Here is a 21,938-nt window from a genome sequence, read left to right as displayed (position 1 = left end):
CAGTGAAGCGCTTAGCCCCGCCCCTTTGAGCCGACGCCAGCAGCCACGTATCACGTTTCTACGTGTCTCGAGCTCAAAGCGGAAGTTACGCCAGGACTCGCGAGCGAGGCGGTGGACCTGAAAGGATATAGGTCGCTTAAGGAAAGGGGGCGGGCCGACGGCATTGGCAGGCGCCGGAAGTGGTCCCGCCGAGGAGGGGTGGGAGAGGGCTCGGCGAGGCAGTCCTTTCGGCTGTAGCTGGGCACCGCGGTAAGACGCAGTACCGCTCCTCTCCGAGCACCTGGCCGGCCCTCCGCCTCGGCCAGCATGGATTTCAGGGAAATCCTCTTGATAGCTTCCAAGGGACAAGGTGTCAACAACGTACCGGTAAGTACCAGCCGGGCGCTACTGTAGGAGACCCTAATCTTCAAGTTGTGTGTATGTCTGTGTGTGTGGCCCGTGGAACTTCCTAGGACTCTCCTGTCCACTCCAGGAGAGGACAAACCCGGACGCCTGTTTCTTGGGCGTATGCTTTTAGGGACTTAGGTGAAGAGATGCTGGAGATGCGAGGCGAGCTGCTTTCCTGCGAGTAGGTTTCTCTCACTTAATGCCTCTGCAACATGGACTTTTCGGTTTGGGTGTTTTAGAGTTGCGTGAAAGCTGGTGAGTGGAGCCGTGCCTGGCACATAGTGGGATCTAGTGCTAGTACTTTCTGGCTACGGCATAAACTTCAGCTCATAGGTTGAAGAGGAAGCATGTTTGTTGGGGAGTTCAGAGGTTTTAGGGACTTGGCCTGTGAAAGTCTTTTGGCTGATTTCCCGCCGATCTTAGGGTCAAGCATTTAGTGATTTCTCGAACTAGTTCTCTGACTCGTGGCCCCACCCACTCCACCAGCTAAGTGAATTATCACGTCGCGAGGGTTATCACCTGGTATTGGAAAGAAGTGTGCAGCAGATTCCATGAAATCTTCGGTGGGTTAGTTTCAGCTCCCTTTATGTGTGGTTTTCCACAGTTGTCTTTGTTTGAAATCTAGGTCCCATTTGTTCAGTGATATTTGCCGATTCGTTGATATTCACAGAGCAGTATAAGATCTTTAATCTAAATGCTGGAGAGTGGGGAGTGCCTGGTTTGCGTGGTTGGTGCTGTTTTGCATAAACTAGTCATTTCTGGATCCTCAGATGGTACCCGCAGCACAGCTGTAAACCAATAAATTGCGTTGTGATACCTGCGGTTTGAGCAGTGAGGTGTAGAACTCAAACAGTTCAGTTCTCTGTTAAAGTCAATTCAACTGGAATTTATTGAGTGCTCACAATGTGCTCTGCATTTCTTACAGGCATAAATTTTATTACAATATGTTTTTTTTTTTCCTTCTGTGTTTTTTTTTTCCCCGAGGCCGGCCCAGTCTTTTGCCTTTTTGAAAATATTGATCTGAGATAGTAAAATAACTGGTAAATAAAACTGATACCCATCAATTTGTGCGTCCCCTCCATATATATTTTCATCTCCTATCCCAAGTGCTCTGAATAATCATTCCTCTTAAGTCATGAGTCATTAACTCTGCAGGTTGAGTAGCCTTTGAAATCTCGAACAACAGAATTACTTTCTGCATCTGTAAATTTCCTAGACATGTCAATATTGGATTTCATGACCATTCATCTTTGCATATTTATGTTCATATTTCATTCTAGCTGTTAATTTCAGTGGAGTTCAAAGATAACTGTGATGGCTAGGAATATCTGTGAAATCGTCATGATCAAATTAGTCATTTCTTGTCTTAAAACCAGTTGCTTTTGGGAGAAAAGCAGATATTCCTAGAGCATATTTCAAAATAATGTTTGTATTTCAGAATGGTCGTTATCTCTCCCCACCCCCAAGCTAGTAAACCTAGAAGTTTGTTAGTTAGCAGCATTATAATTCTTTTTTTTCCACATCAGATAAAAATACATCACAAAAGAAATTCTTGAGGAATACAGCAATGTTAAATGTAATCCATGATCTTTATTTTTTTTCTTGCTTTAATTTGATTCATCTAATTCTAAATATCAGCTCAAAGTAAAGTCTTTTTAGGACATTCCATCAGTGTAAACAGTGTTTATAGGGTCCAGGAAAACTGCTTCTTTCTGCAGAATTCTTCACCCTTTCAGGTGGTTTGGGGATAGAGCCCTACATAGTATATACTCTAAAAATTTGGGACACTTATGAAACATTCAGAATGTTAACACATCCCTATATCCCCACACCCTATATTTAAAATATATTAATATTTGCCATATTCATATTTTAAAAAATAGGCTAATATGGCTGAAATCTCAGTTTTTTAAATTGTGAAATGTAACATATCTTACAGTGTAATAGATTAACACAAAACAAATACCTTGTAAACCAATAATCAAGCCATAGCATACACACCCTATTTGACTTACACGATTGATTGATTGCTTGCTTGATTGATGACCTGAGAACCACAGAGGGTTTACAGCAGTTGACAGCTGTAGCTACATCCCTTTGTAGTGATTGGTTTATTTTCCCCTTTTAACCAACTTCCTACCTTCCATTTGGGTCCTTAATCTGAGCCAGCATTCACATTTCAGTCTTCAGTAGTTCCTATGTCAGACCTTTGCTACAGAAAGGAAATAAAATGACTAGCCTAATTAGACTAAAATCCAAAACAGCCAAATCAGACTCTTCGCAGAGCTTCATTTTTTTTTTTTTAAGATTTATTTATTTATTTGTTTGTTTATTTATACAAGCACTGGGTACTCAGAAGCACGGGAGGGTGAGAGGATTCACCAGAGCCAGAGCTGGGAGCAGAACAGGCAGAAGGACCGAGGTACACTGCTGAGGGGAACAGTGGGCACGGCAGGAGAGGTCTGCGTGCCTTGTGGGACCCTCCCTCCCCGGTGGCCAGGGTTTGAACCAGCGCTGCAGAGGCTGCGGGCAGCTTTGCAGCCCAGCACTCAACCACTGCGCCACTGGGGAGGCCCACAGCAGAGCTTCATTTTTAACAGGTGCTGTTGTATATGACTTGAGAAGCAATGGATGTTTCCCTAATGAAGCATCTTTTCCGTTTCTTCTTAAGAGAAATAGTTATCTATAATATTTTAATTAAAACAAAGGGAAGATTGCATCATGCCTGCAAATATTAAGCACACAATCATCTCCCAGTGGAAAACTAAGTACAAACTAATAACTGATCAAGGTGATGTAACCATTCATTGTTATTAGCTGTTTAAATTTAAAGGAGAAAAGGATATTTCTATTAACTTTGCACTTCAGATTTTTCTGGTTCCTCTAGCAAAAAAACAGTGGTTGTCTTGTTCTGGTAGAGTCTTGGTCTTTTAGAACTTAGATTATGAATTCTGGTAGGTTTCTAGTAGCTACAATTGATGCCTTCTAGTGCATAAAACAAGTTACATGATTCTCATAGTCAGATTGTGAAAATCATCCCAAACAAACTACCCTGTTGCTCTGGTGTAACCTACAAACCAAAAAAGTAAAGAGGAAACCTTCCTGTGGTCTCAGATATGAAAGGATTTGGGCAGTGGAGTGGGGGAGGGGAAGTAGAGGGGGTGCTAAATATAGCACCTTGAGGATAGGAACATTAATTTCTGAAAATGAAGCCCACTGACTTTTCTGGGGTGGCATATTAAGTTGTCCTCAGAGGCCAGGTAAACTATACGAATTGTTGAAGTACTCGGAATACAAAATGATAGGTGTCAAGCTCCTTTGGATTCAGAAAAAGCCTACCATTTATTTCTTTTTAAAGAACAGTCTGATCCAACAAAAAGTTTCTGCAGGTAGTTACTTTGTAACTCTTGATCTATAATATAACTGTATTGCTCCCCTCTCTTAGATCTGAAGAATGCCTTTTTCCTGTGACTGGGATAGCTTTGGATTTCTAACATGGAGCATTGTTTTAGGAGAGGGTCTTTTAGAAACTGTCTCCACAAAGATTCTGTCATTTCTCTTCCCCATTATAACCTGGAGAATTGCTTTCTGAATAATAATGATGATAACAGTTAACATTTATAAAACTTACTCTGTGTCAGGCACTTTTCTAGTACTTTGTGTGTTAATTAATCACCATAATAGCCATATGAGAAAGGTTGTTTGAGGAAACTGAGGCCCAGAGAGGTGAAGCAATTTACCCAAACCACACAGTTAATAAGTGACAGGGCTAATGATGGCAGAGCAGGGAATCTAATCCAGGCTGATTGACTCCAGAGTTGCTCGTAGTCTTGATTCTGTTAAGGAAAGTGTATTGGATATGGGTGGTGAGGAAAGTTGTCATCTTTACATCCTGAATCCAACTCCCAGCTCCCTACCCCCAACCCCAGCCTAATACAGCTTTAGGCAGTAACCCTATTGACTTTTTTTGTTGACACTTCTCATTGTACAGTAAAATCTAATGGGAGAGCTATTTAAAGGCCAAACCAGTAGTATCTGGAAACAAGTGGATATTGAAATATTTACAGCCTGTTTGAGAAAGTGCCAGCATGGTTAACAGAATTAGAGTCTGAGGGTGAGAGAAGATAAGATTAAAAGTTCAGTGGTAGACCTGTTTGAGGTAGTGACACTATCCAAGAGTCAAGTAGAAATTAGGGAATGACATTAAAATTGAGGTTAGATCTAAAGGTGAAAGTGTTGGAATTAACTGAGAAGTAAGCCATGTTGTAGTGGGACGGAAACACTTTTTTTTTTTTTTTTATAGAGGCATGTTTTATTTATTTGTTTGTTTCTTTGTTTCTTTGTTTATACATGCACTGGGTACAGTCAGAAGTGCGGGAGGGTTCGAGAATTCACCAGAGCCAGAGCGGGGAGCAGAGCAGGCAGAAGGACCAAAGTACACTGCTGAGGGGAGCAGCGGGCGGCAGGAGAGGTCTGCGCGCCATGTGGGACCCTCCTCTGGTGGCCCGGGAGCAGCCGGGGATCAAACCAGCGCTGCAGAGGTCGCCGGCAGCTTCGCAACCCAGCGCTCAACCGCTGCGCCACCGGGGAGGCCCCGGAAACACTTTTAGACCTGAGTCAAGAGACCTAGAATCTAATTCAGACTCTGCTACAAACTATTCGAGTAATATCAAGTGACTACTGAATACATACTTTTCTTTTCTGTTGGTGCCATTTCTAACATACACGTTGGGCTAGAGGCACTCAGTTATATTTCATAAACACAGTAAGTAAATTTTACATTTAATCCTTTAGCATGCCACAAATAACATTAACTCTGAAATGCTTGCTTTTTTGGTTTTATTTTCACCTTCTTGGCCACCCAGGGAAGCAAACCTTTGGTTTTCTAGGCATGCATGTATTTGAATATTCTTAACCCCTAAATCTAACCAATAATAAATTTTTAACTTATCTGGGCCTCCCCGGTGGCGCAGCGGTTGGGCGCTGGGTTGCGGGGCTGCTCGCAGCCTCTGCAGTGCCGGTTCGATCCTGCTCCCCGGCCACCAGAGGAGGGTCCCACATGGCGCGCAGACCTCTCCTGCCGCCCGCTGCTCCCCTCAGCAGTGTACTTTGGTCCTTTTGCCTGCTCTGCTCCCTGCTCTGGCTCTGGTGAATTCTCTCACCCTCCCGCACTTCTGACTGTACACAGTGCTTGTATAAATAAATAAAAATAAATAAATCTTTTAAAAAAATTTAACTTATGTGAAATCATCAAGAAATGTGTATGTTTGACAATTATAATAGGTTATCTCGTAAGTGAAGAACAACACTCAAGAAGGGTTTGATGCCAACATAACATATTTGGTGAACACCTATTTCTGAACTGAAATAGGTGTCCTTCTTTTCTTAATCTGATTGCGACAGTATAATTTCAATGCAAGGAACACATGTTCTAAGTGACTTTATGTTTTCTAGGCCTGTTGTCTTCAGAATTACAAATCCTGGCAAAATCTCTGATTTAAGTGGCATAAGTTTCACTGTTGTGGATCACTCACTGGCATCCAGCAGAATTACTGGGTTGGCTTGCAGGGTAACAAAATGGATACACTCAGGGTAAAAGAAACTGTTGTCCAGCTGCTTTTCATGAAGCTCAAACAATGAAGCAGCCTGGTGCCTTGAATCAAATTCAGAATTGGTGGGGACATCTTGATGTAATGCTGCTAGAGTTAAATGTGACCATCTGATGCAGGAGAAAGTGCCAAATAGCTCTTCTGCTTTATTAAATAGAATATAATGTAATCTTAGCCCGAGCTTTAAAACGCAAAACAAAACATGGGTCTCAACAAAACAGTTTTCTCCTGGACTTACCCTGTTGGAGTATAGGACTATCGATTAATATTCTTTTACAAGAGATGTTTTGAAAGGTTTAGCCAGCACAGGAAGATCTGTAGTGATATGCCCAAGAAAAATGAAAATATATTCACACAAAAACTTGTACACAGATGTTCACAGAGGCATTAACTATAAAGGCTGAATAATCCAAATATCCATCAACTGATGACTAGATAAATAAAATTTTCTATATCTATACAATGAAGTATTACTCAGCCATAAAAGGAATGAAGTACTGACACATGCTACAGCATGAACATTGAAAATATGTTAAGTGTCAGAGTTCTCCAGAGAAATAAACAATAAGTTTTATTTTAGGAAGTTGGCTCAGGAAGTCTGAAATTTGTAGGATAAACCTAGAGACTGAGAACTCAGGCAAGAAGAAATACTGTAGTCTTGAGATAGAATTCCTTCTTTGATAAATCAGTTTTCCCTTTTAAAGCCTTTAATTGCCCTTAAGGCCTTCAATCAGGGCCTCCCTGGTGGTCTAGGGGTTAAGTCCCAGTGCTATCACCACTAAGGTCTGATTTCCATCCCCAACCACAGAGCAAAACCAATGCCCTGCAGGAGACCTGTCTCACCTGCTGCTCACTCCCCTCAGCTGTGCATTCCAGTAAGTCCTCCTGTTCTGCTGCCCACTCTGTATCTGGTGAATCCTCTCACACACACTACACCGCACACATACCTCTGGCCTACCCATACTCTCTGGTGTAAAATTTTCTACCAAAAAAAATGTGTGTGTGTGTGTGTAAAAGGCCTCCAATATATTATGAAGGGTAATCTCCTTTACCTAAAGTCAGTTGGTTGTAGATGTTAACCACATCTGCAAAATACCTTTGTCGTAACAACTATTGGATAGTTGGTGTTTACTTGGTATCTAGCTATTGATCATCACAGTCACATATTCTGTGATTTCAGATTTTTCCAAGTTTTATTTGAGCAAAACAAATTTTTAGAAAAGTTTGTACTAACAAAAGAATGAATTAAATCATCATCTTTTAAATTAACTCACAGATTTATGAGAAAATTTACTTCTATATTATTTACATAATTGTCATTTTTGAAAATGTAGGTATATTCTGTTTTTTCTCAAATAATTACGACGCCCTTGCTAAATTATTTAATGGTCATAGAAACTAATCATTCTCAATTTTAGTTAAACCGGAGGAATAATTATTTTTCTGTTGAAGGATGTTAGGAATCTCCAAAAGATGTTAGCATTGTCCAAAAGATATTCTGTTGGCCTTTGAAAATGTCTATTTTTTAACTTAATAGTAGAATCAAATGAAAATTGACATCGGAGTTTCTAAATAAAAAAGTTACATATTTTGTATAATATGGTCTGTAGATTTTTACTTTATGATAAATGTCACTATGTCATGGTATGCTAGGCATATAATTTTATTTATATAATGTCTAGAATTGACATATTCATAGTGACACAAAATAGTTTAGTGGTTGCCAGGGAATGAAAGGAGAAGGGAATGGGGAATGTCTAAAGATGATAAGGGATTTAAAATGTTCTGGAATCAAATTGTGGAAATGGTGAAAAACAGTGAATTGTACACATGGGTGAAAAAACAGTGAATTGTACACATGGGTGAATTTTATAGTGTGTGAATTATATCTCAAGAACAATGTTAAAAGATCATCTATGGAGATTCAAGTATTCCCCCTTCCTGCCCCCATCTAGGTTTTATGACTTAAATTTTGCCTTAGAGAATCTTTTAATATTCTCCTAATATCTGCTTTTGAGTGCTATGGAAGATGCAGGCAACTATTAATTAATACTTAGTTCATGTCAATGAATAAGATTGATTCATCAAATAGGACCTCAAACTACTTAAATGTTTCCTAGCAGACTCATGAAATACACATTTTGTGAATTTACTGAATTTCTTTTCATATGGAAAGAACAAAAGTACTACAGAGTTGTTGGGTTAAATGTGAGGCTAATTTTCATAAGAATCCTTAAGGATTGGGGCCTCCCTGGTGGCGCAGGCAGTTGAGTGCAGAGCTGTGAAGCTGTGAAGTTGTCCTCAGCCTCTGTAGTGCCGATTCTTCGATCCCCGCCAGCTTCGGAGCAACCCACTTGGCGAGCAGACCTCTCCTGTCTTGCTCGCTGCTCCCCTCAGCAGTGTATTTCATCAGTCTGCCTGTTCTGCTCCTCGCTCTGTCTCTGGTGAATCCTCTCACCCTCCCGCACATCTGGCCTGTACCCCGGTTCTTAAGGATTAGAGGTGTTTTTAAAATCCTGAAATTGAAATTGGCATGGAATTGATGGAAATGATGTACAAATGGGTGAAAAAAGCTAGAAATAGTTTTGTAATTCTCTTTAGAGGGAATCCGAGTTACTGAACCCCCCTCTTGTTTCTTGATTGTGTTTTACTTTTTCTTTATGTTCCTTAGTGTTTCCTATTGAAAGAAAGGTCCATGCAGCAGGCTGGAATGCAAAAGCCTAACCGGAAGCCCACCTGGGGGGCAGGAACTAGGATACCTGCCTGGAGGACTCAGACAATGAGCCTCCCCCCTCCCCCTACGAGTCTCATCTCAGACAAAGAACCTCTACCTGCCCTACAAACTTTTCCCTCTGTAGGAGCCCAACTACCCACCTGACCTCTCCTCACCCTATAAAACCCTGCTTCCCCCTAACAACGTGCGCGACTCCACTGACCCCCCCCCCCCACCTTGGGTCTGTGAGGTCCGCCCGGGGCGCAATAAACTTTCCCTCCCTTTGAGAAATTTAGCCTGGCTCTCCTTTTCTTTACCGCGCTGAACCTTTCACCTATAGTATTGCACATAAAGCTTGGGCTAGTCCATAATTTTAGGTGATGCACAAATGTATTTTATTCTGATTTTTTTTAATAGTTCTATATTGGTCTGATCCGGAAAATACAGCCTTTTGGGCTAGTCATTTCATCGATATTATTGCTTGAGTTAAAGCTATAATGATAGATTATAGTCTTCCAGGTCTATTTTCTTCAATAAGTAAATAATACACATGGTATACTAAAAGGGCAAAAATTATGAAGTAGGCATGTGAATGACTGAGTCTTACCATTAAAGCATTAGACTCTGCCCTGTTGGCAATGCCATTTTCCCTCTAGGCACCTGTATTCAGGTAAGAGTAGCTTTTCTGCTAGTCATATAGCCCATCACCTATCTATTGATGCCCCAGGTTAGGAAAATAGGTTTCTGTCCTAAAGTCAAATTAGGAAGTGCTCATTGCTGTAACAGCTAGCTAATAAACCAACCCTGTTTTAAATTATTAGCACTAACGTGTATGTTGGCATTTTTCTGGGGGAAATCCTGTTTCAACTTTGATTCGACAAGATCTGGACTCTAGTTGTCAGGGACAGGAAATTAAGTCTTGCCAACAAAACCCCACCCTTCCTTTTCCAAGTTACTGATAACATGGAGTAGAGTTAGTCTGTGCCTCTGCTTATGAAAGGCTATCTGTCTTATACACCATGAATTATATTCATGGTGGCCCTTCCATTGTGGAATATTGTAATATTCTCCTAGTATTTGCCTTCAAATGCATAAGACCTGTGTTTAAGTTGTGAACTAGAACAATTCTATACATCTAGTTAGGCACACATTATTACTACTTTTTCTCCTTATTCTCCCTTCCCCTCGTTTTCTCCTTGTAATATTGGGCCCCAATCATTATGGAAATGGAGTACAACTAAATATACAAAGATAGGGACTTCAAAAGGGTCGCATTGTGAGTCAGCTAAAGTGACTGGGAGACAAATGTAGATGCTGCCTTTGGGATTTCTCTGTCAGGGATGTGTCAGGACTTGGCATTGCTATCATGCAGGATTTTCAGGTTTGATTAGGGCCTTGCCCAGCTGTTTTGTTGGTAGACTTGGTCAGAACATCCAGCCTGTTTCAAGATGTCTTGTATTTGACAGTTGTTTAGTAAGCATGAATCCCTTGGCTTTCCTCCAGAAATTTCAAACACATTTTGGGATTCACTTTTTTGATTTCTGAGTAGGTTAGTTTGTTCTCAGAAGTTAGTGTTTGTAGCTTAGTTTGTTCTCAGAAGTTAGTGTTTCTTTTTTTTTTTTAACTAGCACAGCAATAGGTTCAGTGGGTAAGACTGTCATCTGCCTAACAAGATGAAAGGGAATACTTTAAAAATCTTATTTCCCAGTCCATAAATTTAATGAATTTAACTTACGTTCTTATTAGAGATAAATCACCCTGGTCAGAGTGGTAAGTTCTGTTTATCATAGTTCTCTAATGATACTGACAAAATGGAAATATTTTTCCTTTCATAGTTCAAATTAACATTATTCTAGTTTTAATCATCTCCTGATACAGCTACATAAAAAGCAAAAGCCCAGAGAAATACCATCTGTGCTACTTTTGGTGTGATATGGAAACCTGTTTAAAAGAGTTTGTGTGGCAAGTTAGTATTTAATGAACATAGAGCTACCATTAAAAGATACAGAAAATTAAGCTCTTCTCACTGCTTAGATTTATTTAAAAACACTTTTTAGCTATGATTTGCCCTAAACTTTGCCTGTTATGGTCAAGTGAAAATCTCAGTGTTTTTGTTGTAAGCAAAATGACTTATCTACCTATAAGTTCCTACTAGAAAATCATCAGGAATGGGGTACTCGGGAGAGAAAACAATTGTGGATAGTTGTTTTTTCTGTTTGTTTGAAAAATTCAACTTTGAATTGCTTAGTTCTGAGGAAAACTCATTTTTGATCAGTTTGTAAAAATCTATTCTAAATGATTTCTTTAGTCACCCAGTCCAAGTATCTTTTTGGAAAAATAGCCTGAAAATAGTGCCTCTTGGTTCATTTAAGCATTATTTAGAACGTTTGCACCTAAAAATACTAATGCATAATAATATTTAGCCTAAAACTGTATAACTAAATTTTAATGTGGGTTGTATGATCTCTAGTCAGGATTGGTTTTTCAGTCAGCATTTAAACTTCTTTTTGCTTGGCACAGTGCCTTACACCTAGTAGGAAATGTTTTTAAAGTTGGATTGTTTACAATTTTCATTTTGTTTTTATTTTTAGAAAAGGTACAGTTTGGCAGTGGGGCCTCCCAAAAAAGACCCAAAAGTTAAGGGTGTCCGATCTGCAGCTGTACAAGCTTTTCTCAGAAGAAAAGAAGAGGAGCTCAGAAAAAAAGGTATGTAGCTATAGCTTTATTCTCAGTTTCAAGGTTTTCTTCCTTCACAACTTAGTTGTAATTAATGAGTGGATCTTTGTAAGAACAAAACAGGCTAATGAATTCGTTGTGCCTGAATGTTCTGTACCATTATTTATAGCATTGTGTTGGGGTCAGAGTTTAGGGGCTGGACTCTTAACAGTCCTACAGATCTTTTCTCAGTGAGGAAAGAATTCAACATGGAGACTAGAGTTAGGCAGAAAGGCAGGAGATTTATTGTCAGATAAGAAGGGCAGGAGGGCCTCCCTGGTGGCACAAGGGGTTAAGCACTGCACTATGAAGCAGTCTGCAACCACTGCAGCATGAGATCGATGCCCGGCCAGGGAGGTGACCCACTTGGCGTGGCAGACCTCTCCTTGTCTCGCCCGCTGCTCCCTTCAGCAGTGTGTTTCAGTCAGTCTGCCTGTTCTGCTCCCCACTGTTGTCTCTAGAGGATCCTCTCACCCCCTGCACCTCTGGCCTATACCCCAGCTCTTATATGCATAAATAAATCTTTTTTTAAAAAATTTTAAGAAAAAGGACAGGAAAGCTCTCTGAGCAGAGAGGGCCCCCTAGGGTGTTGCCAGTGAGGGGGCAAGTAGCAGGAGTCTATATGGATATGGTGGGCAAGGAGTGAGGGTTTGGACATTGGGTGTCTCAGCATTGTGTGTCTCATAGATTGGTTGAAGTCTCCCAGGTTACTTGATCTGTTTTCCTGGAACCAGCCTTGATCTGTTGCTTCGACATTGTATGTTTTCTGAACACTCAGTTTTTTGCTGCATCAGGGCACCCTGACCCTACCTGACTGCCTGATCTCAGCCTAACTTCCTTATTCAGCATTACACTAGTTCTTCTAGTATAATGTGTTCTTATGTTGATCATTTGTGTGTATGTTATCTTTTATTAGTAGTGCTGTCTTAATGAGCCTCCCCTGGTGGTGCAGCGGTTGAGCACTGGGCTGCGAAGCTGCCCGCAGCCTCTGCAGCACCGGTTAGCCCCGGCCGCCAGCAAGGGTCCCACATGGTGCGCAGACCTCTCCTGCCACGCCCACTGCTCCCCTCAGCAGTGTATTTTGTCAGTCTGCCTGCTCTGTTCCCTGCTCTGTCTCTGGTGAATTCTCTCACCCTCCCACGCTTCTGACTACCCAGTGCTTGTATAAATAAATAAATAAATCTCTTAAAAAAAAAAGTTAGACTAGGAACAGTTTATGAAAATCAGTAAACTCAAGTAGTTTAATACATGCAAACGACAAGGAAGCATTCAATAAATTTAAGTATTGATTGACTCAACAGTTGCGCTAATTGGGTATTAGTGGTACTTTAGCATCATATATTTGGTATTTTCTATATTTAAAAGTGAAAAACAAGCCCCTTACTTGATTAGTCATATAGAAAAACACATGTGACCCACTCATTGTGTAAAGGTGACTCAATTGATACTTGTTCAAATGACTTCCTCATTTGATTCCTAGATGTCTTTGAACTGTGCTTGAATGTTACTTGTATTGAGACATCTATTGACTGCAGGTGAACATGCTGTTATTTTGAGACTTTGGATAATATGTTCTTATTTCTCCCTTTTAGCCTTAGAGGAGAAAAGGAGAAAAGAAGAACTAGTGAAAAAGCGAATTGAGCTGAAACATGACAAAAAAGCAAGAGCTATGGCCAAGAGGACAAAGGATAATTTCCATGGTTACAATGGGATTCCTGTTGAAGAAAAATCAAAGAAGAGGCAGACATTGGAAACCCACACTAGCCAGAGAGCAGACCAGGAGTATGAGATGGACGAAGAGGATGAATTCTTAGAATACAATCAAGCAGAGTTAGAGCAGGAGTATGAGGAAGAACAAGAACCTCCCAAAGTTGAAAGCAAACCAAAGGTCCCCCTTAAAAGTGCCCCACCACTCATGAACTTCACTGACCTCCTCAGGCTGGCTGAGAAAAAGCAATACGAACCAGTGGAGATTAAGGTAGTGAAGAAAACGGAAGAGCGGCCTATGACTGCCGAAGAACTTAGGGAGCGAGAATTCCTTGAGCGAAAGCATAGGAAAAAGAAAGCTGAGACAGATATAAGACTACCTCCAACTAAAAAGGCACCCTCTCAAAAAGAAAGTATGGGCACAAAACTTAGCAAAGGTTCTGGGGACAAGCATCCTTCTTCCAAGGGTACTCCCCTTCCTCATGCTGAGAAGAAATCCAGACCCAGCACAGCCAATGAAAAACACATAGGTTTATCTTCATCCAAATCCATACCAGGAGAGAGGACCAAAACAGGACTTGGCAATTACTCCCAACCCCCACTTCGTGAGGGCCATGACAGACCTGTTTTCAATGGGATTGGAAAGCCCCACTCCAGCACTTACTCACCAAGTGTCCCAAAGACTTCTGCTAAAGGGACTCAGAGATCTGCTACTGAGCACAAAACCAAAAAATCTCCTCATCCTAGCCTTTCCAAACCTGGGCCTATGGTCACCCCATACAATAAGACTAAGAGTCCAAGTGCAGGCAGCAGCTCTAGCTCAGCCCCTGGGCGACCCAGCACTGGGACTGGTCGGCCCGTAGTCAATTCTGGCCCTGTGGTCAGGCGCCAGAATGGCACCTCCAGCTTAGGACCTGAGCGATCAATCAGTGGAACCAAGAGGCCAGCCAGTGACTTAAATCCCTCTGGACGGACAGTCGATGGTACAAGTGGCCCTGGACGACCTGCAAGCAGCTCAAGTGGCCCTGGGCGACCCATCAGTGGCTCAGGTGGTTCTGGCAGATCTGTGAGCAGCTCTGGTGGCCCTGGGCGACCTGTGAGTCGTCCACATGACCTTCGTCGACCAGTGAGTGGCCCAGGCCCCCATGGGCAGTCACTTAGTGGCCCTGGGCGATCAGTAAGTGGCTCAGGTGCAGCTGGAAGAACTGTCAGTATTTCAGGCTCCCAAAGACCAGTGAGCAGCTTGGGACCTGGGCGAACAGTTAGTAGCTCAGGTCCCAGCTTGAAGCCCAAGTGCACTGTTGTCTCAGAAACAATTTCTTCTAAGAATATAATTAGCCGGCCCAGCAATGGACAGATGAATGGAATGAGGCCTTCCTTATCTGGCTACAGATCTGCCCAAGGTAAAATTGCCCTTCACCCTAAGAATATATATTTGTCACTAAGAAATTGGAAAGAGTAGTTTTATATAACTAGAGACCCTGCTATAACTCTTCTATGTGCCCTTGAAAAACAATTTTATTGGAATAAAATTGTAAATCTGTATAGCATAATTTGACATCTAGCTATGCTACTTTGTATTCTCTACCAAAAGTCTGGTTCCCATCCACCACCGTGCAGTTGTCTCCTTTACCCAATCTGCCAACCCCCCAATTTCCCGTCCCCTCTGGTGGTGACCACCATTTTGTTTTCATATTTTAGGAGTTTTTGGTTCATTTGTTCGTTTCAATTTTAAATTAAGGTATAATATAAAGTTCATTGTTTTAAAATCTGTATATACTACGTTATGATCACTACTAAAAGTCTGTTTTATATCCAACAACACACAATTGAAATCTTTTACCTATTTTTCTCCCTGCTTCCCTCAGCCCCTCCACATTGGCAAACATTCTACTGTCAGAATATAAGGATTTGTTTTTGCCTTTTTTTTGTATGTTTGCTTTATTTATCTTACACATGAGCGAAATCATACAGTATTTGTCTTTCTCTGATTTATTTCACTTAGCATAATAATCTGCTCTGGGCCCACCCAAAGTCAGACTCAGTTTGAATAATTATCCATAATTCTGAGACTTTCATATTTTGTTGGACTTTAAAGAAACACCTTGTTCCAAAGGGCAAGATTTTATCTTTTTTATGCCCTAGTAGTGTTCCTTTGGGTATAAATAGAACATCATCTTTATCCATTCATCTGTTATGTGCCCTTTAATGCACTCTTGCAGTGATAGAATACTGATATTTTGTCTGTCTTGTGCCTGAGACTTCCCTTAATGATCCTGACTTGGAGGTCTTTAGAAAGTCGCTTATCTGTTCATCCCTTTAATATCTCCATGTGTAAAACTTAGCTACACAAGGGGAGTTTATATGCTTTACATGGTTCAGTTCCTCTTAATTTTTTCATGAGGATTGGCAAAACCTGTGTTCAAGGATTAGAGTGTATTTATAAGCTCCAAGACTTTTGTTGCATTATTTACTCATATATTTGTTAAGTACCTACTATGTACCAGGAACTGTTTCAGCTTGCCCTTGACTTTCTGCTGCTTATAGTAGGCAACATCAAGGACCTGCTGCTGGTCCATTGGGAGTCTACTGTCCCAAAGTCCAGGATCATCGGTAGCACCTTCTAACTGCTAGGTCATAGCTTTTTCATGACAATAAGCATTTGTTAAAACACTTGTTAGGTACTATGAAGAATGTAAAGCAAACAAACAAAAAAAAAAACACAATAAAAATCCATGGTATAAATGTCGTAAATCAGCCAGAACCTTGGTTCTCAACCGAGGCAGTTTTGACTGTTGGTGAACATCTCACAATGTCTGGAAACATTTTTCAGTGGCATAACTAGGGAAGAGATATTACTGGCATCAGTAGAGAGGTAAGGGATGCTGCTAATATTACTACAATTCACAGGGCACCCTCCGCACAACGAAGACTTATCTGGCCAAAATGTCAGTAATGCTGATGTTGAGAAACTGAGTAAGGGGGCAAAATGTACATATTAAAAAAATAACTGTAGGGCCTCCCTGGTGGCTCAGGGGTTACAGGCAGCACTATCAATCTATCGCCAGCCATTGCAGCACAAGTTAGATCCCTGGCCAGCCATGGAGCAACCCACATGGCACAGCAGACCTCTGCTGTCGTGCCCACTGCTCCCCTCAGCATTGTGTTTCAATGGATCTGCCTGTTCTGCTCCCCATTCTCTCTGGTGAATCCTCTCACCTACCTTGCAACTCTGGCCTGTACCCCAGTTCTTGACTGCATAAATAAATCTTAGGAAAAAAAAAATAACTGTAGAACAACAAAGGGAATTTTTTTTTTTTTAATAGAGGCATGCTTTATTTATTTGTTTGTTTGTTTTGTTTATACATGCACTGGGTACAGTCAGAAGCGCGGGAGGGCGAGAGAATTCACCAGAGCCAGAGCAGGGAGCAGAGCAGGCAGAAGGACCGAAGTACACTGCTGAGGGGAGCAGCGGGCGGCAGGAGAGGTCTGCGCGCCATGCGGGACCCTCTGCCGGTGGCCGGGGAGCAGCCGGGGATCGAACCGGCGCCGCAGAGGCCTCAGGCAGCTTCGCAACCCAGCACTCAACCGCTGCGCCACCGGGGAGGCCCCAAAGGGAATGTTTTTAATCAAGAACTAGAAAGCAGTTGTTCCAGATGCTTGTCTGTTGATTCATGCTTCTCTTTGCAAAGTTTTTAATCATTCTTTTAGCAGGATGACCAAAACAAGGATATTATAATGAGTTTTTCCTGAAGTCAGACTCAGTTTGAATAATTATCCATAATTCTGAGACTCTTTCATACTTCGTTGGACTTTAAAGAAACAATGAAACTTGGTATAATGGTATATTGTTACCTTTGGTGTCTTGGTAAAATTTGAAAGCTTGTGATGTTATAGCTATTCATAATTTTTTCAAGACAGTTATCCTGCAGAAGGATGAGAACTGCGAAACTAGAAAATAATAGACATTCCTAGTAAACCCTGAGATAATAGAAATTCTAATCCTTGTGAATACCATGAAGCAGCAGAGATGTTATAACAATGACTCCATCCTGCGGGCCAGCTTGCTTGCTCTGGTTTTGAGGACACCATCTTAATGATTTCTCCAAATCTCCAAATACATAGGACTTTATTGGGACTGTTGAAAGTTTTAATGCTCTTATAAATAATGACTTTACTATTCTTAGGTCCTCAGAGGCTTCCCTTCCCTATTGGTTACAAAAGGCATCGAGATTATGAAGATGAGGAGGAGGAGGAATATGACTCTGAAATGGAAGATTTCATTGAAGATGAAGGAGAACCTCAGGAAGAAATATCCAAGCACATTCGGGAAATCTTCGGCTATGACCGCAAAAAGTAAGGCTAAATAAGATTTAGGTAACATGATACACATTTTACTTTGAATAACTCATGCAAAGGAGGAGAAACATTAATAATAAAGGCAGTGAATACAATTCTTAATTTAGGAACCTTGCATGATTGTTTAGAGGTATTCTTTTGGGACTTAATATATAAGAATTAGATCAGAATGTTAGTATAATTATTTGCATGAAGGCCAAAAATACTTTTAAATTGTCCTCCTTTTAAGACGTATATTTAATGATAGTAAAGCAGCTTAATGTAAAAGAATTAAATTGGTTTTGAAATCAGAAAGCCATGTACAGGGCTGTATTGAAAGCTGGTCAGGTCTGACACCCGCTTTTTTTTTTTTGGTGTCAAAAGCTTTGGACAATAGAATGGGACCTATACTGTTGACATCACCTGGGAGCATGTTAGAAATGCAGGCTCTCAGGCCTCACCTCAGATCTACTGAATCCAAATTGGCTTTATAAGGCTCCCAAGTAATTCATGTGTACATTAAGGTTTGGGAAGTACTGATACAGAGGAAAGATCAAGGTTTGAATGAAGAGTCACAAATACTGCATGGTTAAATTTGAGTAAATTACTTTTTAAGAAATGACATTTAGAAGGATTACATGGAGTGTTTATGTAAAACAAAATCAACTTATCACAGTGCTTTGAATCCAGGGATATGAGAAATTAGAAAGCCATCCTAAGAAAAGGTCTTTAAAAAAAAAAAAGACATTTAGTAAAAGAATTGAATTAAAAATCAATTCTTGATTTTTATCTAGTATTAGATAAAACATCTAGTATGAGTAATGTCATTAGCTGGCTGGCTGTGCTTAAGCCTTTAACTTATTGGCCTTAGTCTCCACTGTTCCTACCTTATCTCATGATGATTGTGAAGCTCAATTGAGAGTAATATATGCAAAACTATATTCATGTGCAGATGGTCCCAAGCTTACTGTGGTTTGACTTACCAGTTCGACTTTACAGTGGTGCAAAAGTGATATATTCCTTAAAACCATACTTCAAATATTCATCTTGACCTAGACTATGATACAGGTAGTATGATTATCTTGTGATGCTGGGGAGCAGCAGGGAGCTGCATTTCTCAGTAAGCCACATGATCATTAGGGTAGCCAACCTACAATTTGCAGTATATGCAAGTGGAAGTGTTCTGAGCACATTTAAGGAAGGTTAGGCTAAGCCATGGTGTTGGTAGGTTAGGTTGAGTAAATGCATTTTTGATCTATGATATTTCTGACTTGCAATGGGTTTACCAGAATAAGGGAGAGCTATATATTATTCTTTCAGTACTTCAGTATCAACTGTCACATGTGGTGGTAAGTCAGCACTGTTGCCTTGGTATTTTCATCAACATTAAGATTGGGAATAGTTGCCTTCTGGGGGTAATTAGGACTCATTTATCTTAACTTCGGAAATTGCATCTACCCATCTTTCGCCCCCTTGTTTCTGCTAAGCAATGTTTTGATTTAGTCATAAAAATGTTGATTTTAAAGACAGGAGAATGTAAATCCAATTTTTAACAATTTCTGTTTTCTTTTATCAGATACAAAGATGAAAGTGACTATGCCTTACGTTACATGGAGAGTAGTTGGAAAGAGCAGCAGAAGGAAGAAGCAAAGAGGTAAGTGCAAAAGTTAACCTATTTGTGGGCCTCCCTGGTGGCGCAGGGGTTAAGACGCAACCTATGAAGCAATCCGCAGCCACTGCAGCATGAGTTCGATTCCTGGCCGGCCAGGGAGAAACCCACATGGCGGGACAGACCTCTCCTGTCTCCCCGCTGCTCCCCTCAGCAGTGTATTTCAGTCCATCTGCCTGTTCTGTTTCCCACTCTGTCTCTGGTGAATCCTCTCACCCCTGCATCTCTGGCCTGTACCCCAATTCTTGTATAAAAATAAATAAATCTTTAAAAAAAAAAAAAAAAAGTTAACCTATTTGTACAAAAAAAGTCCTGAAAGTTCTTTAGTGTTTGCTGCTTCAGTCACACCATTGGGAGCAGGGCTTTGGACTAAGTCCTGAGTTCCAATTCTTGCTGAGGGACTTTTAGACAAATTTCTGAGCCTTTCTAAATATGTGTTCTCATTTGTAAAATGTTTTTGCTCATTGAAGTATAGGATTAAGATTAATATATGCACAAGTTGCCTAGTGTTGAGTCTCACTGATATAAGCACACAATAAGTAGAGGCTTCCCCGATCCCTTTGCAACATGTTTTTCTTTCCCCATCCTTAATTCCCTTTACATATCACACACATCTCTTTTTTTTACAATTTATTCATACAAGAGCCGGAGTACAGGCCAGGGGTGTGGGGGTTGAAAGGATTCACCAGAGACAGTGGGGAGCAGAACAGGTGGATTGACTGAAATACACTGCTGAGGGGAGCAGTGGGCGAGACAGGAGAGGTCTGCTGCACCATGTGGGTCCCCTTCCTGGCTGGGGATCAAACTCATGCTGCAGTAGCTGCTGATTGCTCCATAGTGCTGATGTTCAACCCCTTTTGCCAGCAGGGTGGCCCACACACATCTTTTTCTTGCTAACCTGTATCTCTGCTGGTCTCAGGGACCTGGTAAGGGATGTTAAATTCCCTCTGTCTTGTTCCTTTTGGCTACCTGATAACTAATTTCTTGGGTAGTAGTAACAAGTGATCACTTTGTTTATGTAGCATTAACTTGGTGAAATAATTCACATGTCAACCCAGAATGTTAAACTCTTAACTCTCTTCTTATTCTCCCATCCTGTAACTAGATAAAATATCAAACTAAAACATTGGGAAGGGACAAGAGAAGAAGGTTATTTGTTGAAAAATGTTTTATTTTTTAAAAGCTGTTAGAAAATAACATTTTATTACTTTGATGGGAATATTAACATAGTTTGTGTTGTGGTTGTATGGGAGGTCCTATTTCTACTATAACTTGAGTCAGTTGCTACAGGTGAAAAATATTCCATCTAGGCTTTTTTCATTGATAAGGGATTGAGGGACTTTTAGTACACCAGTAAATTCCATGTAAGCTCAAGCTTAAATTTCATTCTGGCTTTTTAAAGAAAGTGATTTTGTGTGTATTGAGAACCACAATTTTTTTTTTTTTTTTTGACAGTTTAAGACTGGGTATGCAAGAGGACTTAGAAGAAATGAGACGTGAAGAAGAAGAAATGAAACGCCGAAAGACCAAGAAGCTAAAGAGGCATTAGCTGCTGCTTTTATTTATTTTTGTGAAATTCTAGAGATAATCTATAAGGAAGTCCTGCCTTCTGACTGAAGAAGCCCCCTCATCATTTTAGTTTTCTATTTAGGTACTCAAGGAGAAGGAATGCATACTGTCATTTGCAGGCAATCATTTGAGCATAGAGTATTTGCAAATACTTTCCAGGGTAAAATCTGTAATGCAGATGATAAAATGCCCAGTGAGTGCTCCGATGAAGTTAACTGTTCACAGGTGCCAGCCTTGCTCCTGATGAGCTATGCACTCTGCTGTGGGGCCACTCAGCAGTCAGCCAATCTCTTGTTCCTTTGCTGCTTTCAAAAGGAAAAAAAAAAAAAAAATTGCCCCTTGACTTCCATATTTCTGCTGATGTATGAGTCAGGCACTGTCTGGCTCCAAAACTTATTTTGTCTTTTTATCAGGAACCTGGCCCTTCCGTGAAAGTTGCCAGCAATAAAGTGACCTGTCTTTGGACTGAGAAAATGAAAATGTAGAGTAGGCTTTATAATTAATTATACGGATGTCATCTTTGTGACTTTGAAGTGAAAAGTAGAATAAATTATATTGCATTGTGCATTACTCATGGATTGGATGCTGAGCATTCTTATTCACTAATTTAGGCAATTAGGCAATTAAAAGTTATTCCAAGTTAAGTACAAGTTAACGCTATTTTGTATATTCTTTTTAAAGTTTTCCTTTCAGATTTGTTGTTACGTTGGTTTTTGTGTAAAATAGACAAGGTCACTGTGCTGATTATCAAAAAAAAAACCATTTTTGTATTGAAGAAAAATATTTTATTCAAACATTAGATTTGGAAGATAAATAGCTTAAAAATAAGTGGCATGTGAGGTTCCCCTCTCCACTCCACTCCTCCCCCATTATAAAGATATTTTGGAATACAAGTTGCCCCTGTATCTCTTGATAATAATTCCTTTGCATTTTTATCTCGAATTTCTTAGCAATTAATGGCAAATACCAAAAATAAATTATGTGTATCGAGAGCACCACCTTCTCTTTTGCCCATATTGCACTTTTATTTCAAGCTATGCACTGTGAAGAGATTATTTCCCAGATAGAAAAGGATGTTTACCTGTTACTGGTCTTTTACTAGGCTGTGGAACTGTCTTCTTATCCTTAAGTCCTAGCTAATAGATTTGATATCTCTTAAGCGTCAAGTCCAAACAATTCCAATCATACTGACCTTGGTTCTGGCTGGAGAGAAGCCAAGTCTCAAGGAAAG

The 21,938-nt window shown here is 40.5% G+C and overlaps 1 protein-coding gene across 1 annotated transcript; it reads left to right on the top strand.

The window, feature by feature from the left end:
* Nucleotides 1-306: 306 nt before the first annotated feature.
* SPTY2D1 (SPT2 chromatin protein domain containing 1) lies at nucleotides 307-20,687 on the top strand (the record flags this gene model as incomplete). Its single annotated transcript, XM_084239604.1, has 6 exons — nucleotides 307-366; nucleotides 11,301-11,415; nucleotides 13,017-14,534; nucleotides 17,319-17,487; nucleotides 19,046-19,123; nucleotides 20,594-20,687. The coding sequence occupies 6 exons, from the start codon at nucleotides 307-309 to the stop codon at nucleotides 20,685-20,687; spliced, it is 2,034 nt and encodes a 677-aa protein (XP_084095730.1).
* Nucleotides 20,688-21,938: the final 1,251 nt, after the last annotated feature.

The sequence above is a fragment of the Talpa europaea genome, assembly GCF_964194135.1.
Source record: "Talpa europaea genome assembly, chromosome: 1".
Classification (NCBI taxonomy): Eukaryota; Metazoa; Chordata; class Mammalia; order Eulipotyphla; family Talpidae; genus Talpa; species Talpa europaea.
This window is presented reverse-complemented; position numbering and strand designations above follow the sequence as displayed.